General features: G+C 37.5%; 1 protein-coding gene across 1 annotated transcript; it reads left to right on the plus strand.

The window, feature by feature from the left end:
- The first annotated feature begins 6,136 nt into the window (after positions 1–6,136).
- Positions 6,137–6,532, plus strand: LOC108362857 (uncharacterized). The gene has a single exon (XM_017616002.1). It carries the CDS (start codon positions 6,137–6,139, stop codon positions 6,530–6,532), a length of 396 nt encoding a protein of 131 aa, XP_017471491.1.
- The last annotated feature ends 748 nt before the right edge of the window (positions 6,533–7,280 follow it).

Genomic DNA, 7,280 nt, shown 5'->3' on the forward strand with positions numbered 1-7,280 from the left:
TCAGTAACGTGAATGAATCTGCCAAACCAAATTACTCCTCAACTCCAAACTATCCTTTACATTATCACAATGCGAGTGGAATGCGTACGAAATCCTCACAGTTTCATCTCATTGTTTTATCATATGATTTCGATGTTATAGCTATAACTGAGACTTGGTTAAATGCAAATTTTTCTTCGAATGAATTTTTCGGGGACGACTATTATGTTTATCGAAAAGATCGCTGTTCAGATACTACGGGCCTTGTTAGAGGCGGCGGCGTTTTACTTGCAGTCAGAACGGATTTTTGCAGCAAAGCTGTTAATCTGAATGGTGTTGGTAGTGATCTGGAGCAAATTTGTGTTACGTGTTAAGTTTACTAACAATAAAACTATTTTGTTTTTAATATCTTATATTCCGCCTAATAGTGATATTGCTGTTTATCAAAGTCATTTAGATAATCTTGTAGATGTAATTAACAATGCTTAACCGTCTGATGAGATTATTTTCCTAGGAAATTTTAATTTAAGTAGCATTTCTTGGCATAGTAATAACATATTGCCTACGAATATCAAGTCTGAAATAGATGAATTGTTATATCGACAATGTTTCGCACGGTTTTAAGCAATGTAACTCGGTGTCAAACAATAATGGTAGGTTTTTAGACCTGATTTTTGCTATTGCAGAACTTAAAATATCATGCTTTGAAAGCCCAGCGCCTATTTTAGATAAGAGTTTAGATCATAAAGCTCCCTGCAAAAATCGCGACTACTCCATGCATGCGTGTAAAGAGCACTCCCTAAAGAACAAGGAGTACTCCAAAATTAACCACAATTCATATAAAAAATATGGTCCAATTAACATTGCGATGTCCTAGGGCAGGACCATATACTCCATCCCTGCATTACATCAGAGTAGCACAAAACTACTCCAACATATTAACAATGGCATTGCTGTTATATTTTTTCGTTTGTACACGCTTTTGTTCTTCACTTCTCAAATGCTTTTTCGAAATTAATAAAAACCAAGACAAAAATTAAAAATTACATGCTGCCTCTGACGGCATTCGAACCCGAACATGCTGGGAGCTAAGAACTAACAGCGAGCATCTCTACACGTTCAGCTACAGCCAGACATGCAAATGTGCTTTCAAATGCTCGACTTCAATCACATTTCGTTAAAACACGAGCAGTGATCGGATAACAAACAATAAGCTGGCGCAGAGACACGAGTTGGTCCGCTACAGCATAACAGAAGAACACTTTTGTAAGTACTCCAATTTACCACAAATAGACTACATGGTCCCACGATTTTTGCAGGGCTCTAGATGTTAATTTTGACTTTTATAATTTTGAAAAGAAGCCGCTTGAGTCCGCAGTGGAATATAATTACTTTCGGGCAGACTTTTCTGCAATGAATAAATTTTTGTCTGACATTGATTGGTCATTTTTGGAGTCTTTAGGTAGACTGGAGGATCATTACGATATTATGCGTCAATGGTTTCTGCAAGCCATCTCCAATTATGTTCCGTCTAGGCAACTCGTAATAAATAGAAAACCTCCGTGGTTCGATTCAAAGCTTTCCCATTTAAAAAATATTAAAAATAAAGCATATAAAAAGCTTAGAAATAGTAATAATGAAGCAGATCGAAGAAATTTATTCTTCTGAGAAAGGAGTTCGACTCTCCCCATAAGTTTCTATTTAAGCAATATATGTATGTTCAAAGTGGAATCGGACTTGAAGTCAAATCCTTCTAAATTTTGGGTTTTCATAAATTCAAAGAGGCAAACTAATGGATTTCCTACTAGCATGGAATATGATGGTTTAATATCTGATAATACGGAAGATATTGCAACCTTTTCGCTCAACTTTTTCAGAAGGTTTACACAAAACAAAATACTTCTACGTTTCTCAACTTTACTCATACTGAATTGCCAACAATTAGTTCTTTTGAAATCTCTGTAAATGATGTTCGTCTCGCAATTTCGAATTTGAATTCAAGCTCTAAGGTAGATACTGAAGGATTTTCTCCTTTGTTTTTCAAAAACTGTAACGACTGCTTAACTAACCCTAATGCACAGCTTTTCCAGAAATGCTTAAAAAGTGGATCTTTTCTTGAGTCTTGGAAATTATGCTTGATTTCATACTCCATCAAAAGTTAGCAGTGCTATTGTGAATTGCCAACACGGATTTTATCCTGGTAGATCAACGTGTACTAATCTAGCTTTAGTAACAAATGAGGTAGTTCAAGCTTTTGAAAATCGGTCTCAGCTTGATGTAATTTACACAGACTTCTTTCACAAAGTCAATCACTCATTGGGCCCTGTCACACGGTCAGTATTTATTGAGGTGATCCAAGTGTCGCGATATTTATTGACGTTGTAGCATGCAGTATTGATGGATCGTGATCCATATCGCAAAATTTCTAAAAATTTTGAAATCTGGATCGCGGATCGCAATACCGTCAATAAATATTGAACGTGTAGCACTTTCAAAACGCGATCCATACATTTCGTCAGTACATCTTTTACTCTAATAATGCGAACATCGGCTCTGCCTTCGCCCTCGGGGCTTAAAATCTTCCAAAACAAATTTTAAATAACATTGGAAATTTTAAAATAATTGTGGAATGCATTATCTGTAAATTATACGTACAAAATAAAAATATTTTCTTTCGTCATAATAAGCTTTCAGCATAAAAATTATGCAAATACTGACGCGATAATATTGAACATGTAGCATTCGTGCGCGATCCATCAATCCATCAATATGGATTGCGATCCAAATATCGTGATAATTACTGACCGTGTGACAGAGCCCATTGTTAGTACAAAATTACAGGCCTACGGTATCACTGGTACACTTATAGGGCCGGTTTCTCAATGTCTGGTTAACACTTATCTCCGATTAAACATAGTTATCGACATTACCGACTCCCTGTTGTATGCATGGAGCCGAAGACGTCGATAACGATGTTTAACCGCAGATTAGTGTTAACCAGATATTGAGTAACCGGCCATTAAAGTTTTTAACTTACTTCTTACGTGGAAGGAAGCTTGTTACAATTGGTTCAACGAAATCAAGTTTGCTTGTTAATGCCTGGTCAGGAATCCCACAACGGACTCATTGTGGACCTCTCTTGTTTCATATATTCATAAGTTACTTGCCGTATCAATTTAAATTCGCTAAGTGTTTAATGCTCGCTGATGATGTAAAATTATTTCTTAGAGTTCGAGACTTGTCGGACTGTGCTAAACTTCAACGTGATCTAAATTGTTTTGCAGAATGTTGCACCATGAATAGCTTGTTTTTAAACGGGAATTAATGTTTTATTGTAACATATTCAAGAATAAGTAACACCATTAAATTTAGTTACAAATTGAATGACTGTGATTTATTCCGCACCTTTCAGATGAAGGATTTAGGTGTTTACTTTGACTCGAAACTTTCCTTCTCTAAGCACGTTGACTTTATTATTGCCAAATCATTTTCCACTCTGATGACTTTAAAGATCCTTTGAATTTGAAGTCACTCTATGTTTCGTTGGTAAGAAGTAGACTTGAATACTGCTCATTCATTTGGAATCCGTACTCCGATACTCATTCAGCAAAAATCGAAAAGGTTCAAAAAGTGTTCACTAAAATAAGAGAATTTGTTCGTCCCTTATTTTTGCACATAATGTCATGAATGAGCACATTAATTGTCCATTATTAGCCAGTATATTCAATTTTTATATTCTTCCGCGGGATTTGAGGCGAAATAGGTTACTTGTGGACTCAGTTCATAGAACTAGTTATGCATTCTACGAGCCAATCAGTAGATCAATTCGGCTATATAACAGATATAATAAAGATATCGATTTTAGTGCAAGCTTGAATAGATTTAAGCTCCAAATATTTTCTATTTTTAATTAACTAGTCTGTAAGAAGCATTTGACTTTGTAGACTGTAAATGAATAAATAAATAAATAAATAAAACGATGCAGGCAATTGATCTCGGAGATTATTTAAATGATCCCATGCTCCTAAACGAGCTGCTGACGAAATTACCCAGTGATTTAAAACTAGATTGTGGCCGCTATAGACTAACTCGTCCTCGTGTTGACATAACCGTTTTTGATGAGTGGCTTTTCAATTTAGCTACTTGTGCGAGACAAATCAAGCCACTGAGTTATGCAGCTACACCATCCAACATCAGTGTTGCCGCGAATAATTTTTAGTGGTAGTCAAATTTCTTTAAAAGAAAAAATGGCTAAGAAAGAGCTAAAAAAGTCGTTGTGGCTAAAAATGGTAGCTAAAATTTTTTAATTACATATACACGCAAACATTATCAATAAGTAATGGTATAGAAAAACAATAACCTCTAGAAAAAAGCTAATATTTTATCCAACCGAAAACCTTTTTGTATAAAAGGGGAAATATACGTCACCAGCTTGCTGGCTACATCATGTGATTGTACCTCGAAGCATAACTTACCACCATGCTGGTGCAATATTTATTTCTTTACAAATGAGGTCGAGGAAAGATCGAAATGATTAGAGCCGAAATTTCATAACTTTTCTACCATTTTATTAAACTTTTTTTTTTAACTCACAACTGCAATATCGTAAACTTAATCTTCCACAAACACGGCTTTGACTCATATAGTGCAAGAAATTTCCGCCAAAATACTTTTTACTTAGAAAATTGAGCTAATTTCACCATTTACGACACCATGCCGGTACAATCATAAAATTTTCAAATAGTTTTTGAAGTCGCACCAGCAGTTGGTACAATCACACCCCAAGAACATACACGGTCAATCGACTTGATGGGCCATTTAACAAATTAAGCATATTAAGGGCCGTAAACTTATCTATTTTAAGCTATAGTTAAATCGTTAATAGATAAGTTAACAGCCCTAACACTTTTACAATATGTATGTATAAAAACGTAAGGAACATACAATACATATATGTATATATATCAGCCTTTTTAGTTTAAAAATTCTTTTCTTACATAAATGAACAAAATTAGATCAAATTAAGCATATACAACTTTTTCATGCCAAGTATGAATAAATTCTCCAAAGGGCTAAAAAAGGGCTAGGGGTAATTTTAAATTTGTGTGGTCAAAAAACTATGTGCTAGCTAAATCTAGCCACCAAAGCGCTAAAACGGCAACACTGTCCAACATAAGCGAGAGAAGAAGAGCGACCGAAAAAAGCAACATACGAGAATAATCGTACACGTCGTCGCTGCCAACGAGCGAGCAAAATATATTTGCCCGAAATGTTCAAAAGGGCATTGCTTGACAGTATGTGAACAATTTCGTGCATTGAACAAAGTCATGCGTTGGAAATTTGTTAGAGATGCAAAATTGTGCATACGCTGTTTCAAGAAAGGCTGACTTCCAAAACGTATCAATACAATGTTAGGAAACTGCTATACTGCGTTATTCAAACTGTTCCTCGTATATGCAGAGTTACGACACATTGCAACCATATACATTGAATATTTTACATACTCAATATAGCAATGAACAATTTTTCTGAATTTTCCATTTTTAAAATACCAATGGTAACCAAAAACAAACGAAGCATCAACATTGTTTCTGATGCGTTGATTACGCTAGCGATGCGTTTCGATAAATTTTCCGATGCGTGTTGGAAAAGTATACATCGTTAACATTTTGTAGTTCGGCGTTATGGAACATTAAACTTTGTACGTATGCAATGCAATTGACGTTTTGGAAGCCAGCCAAACACTTGATTCGCCGTTGTAGCTCTAAGCAGCAATGTGGTGTGGATGGTTGTGAGCGAGCACATAATCCACTTTTACATTTATCACATTACAAACGCTCTGTTACGTTTACAAAAAAAGAAACTCATGTTGGGGCCGTACAAAATCGTATTCTGTTCCATTCGAAAGAAAAGAGGAGTGCTGTATTTCGCACTCAGAACTAAGTCCGTACCCCATGCAGTGCAAGGAAAATGCAACGCTGTATCTACTAAGTACGGAGTTACACATAACCCTGGCTTCTGACAGCATATATTTCTTATTCTCTCTCTCGTTTTTTCTCTTAAAATATAATAAATAAAAATAAAGTTTAAATTTAATTTTTCATAAAAATACGTCTGTTTGATTTATCATAATCGCCCCGACGACTCTTAAAGCACAATGCCTAACGAAGAAGGGTCAAAGGATTCCGTGATGCAAGCCGCTGTGCAGCAACCTGTTGAAGATCCACGTGCAAGCGAAGGCGTTACCGAAATCGCAAAGGTGACCGTGAAAATTCCACCAATTTGGCATGCAAAACCTGAGCTGTATATTGCGCAGGTAGAGTCGCAATTTATTGCCGCTGGCATTTCGAGCGACAGGTCTAAGTACCACACCGTAGTAGCCGCCATCGAAAGCAGCGTCCTCGCACAAATTAGCGACATTATACTTAATCCGCCAGTTGAGGACTTGTATAGAACCCTAAAGATGCGCTTGTTAGAGCAGTTTGCCGATTCCGAGCAAAAAAGAATCAAAAAACTACTGCAGGATTTAGAGCTTGGAGACATGCGCCCATAACACCTGCTGCGCGAAATGCGCCATCTGGCTGGTAGCGAAATGAACGACGGTATGCTCAAATCTATTTGGCTTAACAGATTGCCGCAAAATATTCGCTCTATCATATCGATTAGCACCGAGCCTTTAGACAAAGTCGCATTACTTTTACGACAAAATAGTTGAGGCTAGCGGCGGCCCGCATGTGCACTCTGTTTCTGCACATGGCGATCAAACTTCTCTGGCGCAACAAATATGTGCTTTGACGAAAGAGGTTGCAGAGTTAAAATCAAAGTTAGAGCAACGAGGTAGAGAGAGGCGACGATCCGATTCGCGAAGACTCGCGCGCACACCAAGCAGTGGCGCGGACATTTGCTGGTACCACAGGAGATTCGTAGAAAAAGCAACAAAGTGCCGAAAGCCAGGATCTAAAGCTTTAAACTAAGAGCCCTGTCACCAAAGACGGTACGTGACAGGCCTCCCGCGACCAACCGTCGACTTCTCATCGTGGATCGAAACAGCAACCTACAATTTTTAGTGGATACTGGCGCAGAAGTTAGCGTCATTCCACCTATGCCAGCACAACGACGACAGCCAGATGCAGATTTACAGCTATACGCTGCCAACAAGCCAACTATAAAAACGTACGGCGAGAAATCCCTCTGCCTCAACATCGGTCTTCGCCGAAAACTGGAACTTTATTGTTGCGGACGTTTCGCAACCTATGCTAGGGGCCGATTTCCTGGCGCACATCAAGGTTCTGGTCGACCTG

This window comes from Rhagoletis zephyria, unplaced genomic scaffold, assembly GCF_001687245.7.
Source record: "Rhagoletis zephyria isolate East Lansing unplaced genomic scaffold, Rhagoletis_zephyria_1.1 Rzeph_scaffold_01124, whole genome shotgun sequence".
Classification (NCBI taxonomy): domain Eukaryota; kingdom Metazoa; phylum Arthropoda; class Insecta; order Diptera; family Tephritidae; genus Rhagoletis; species Rhagoletis zephyria.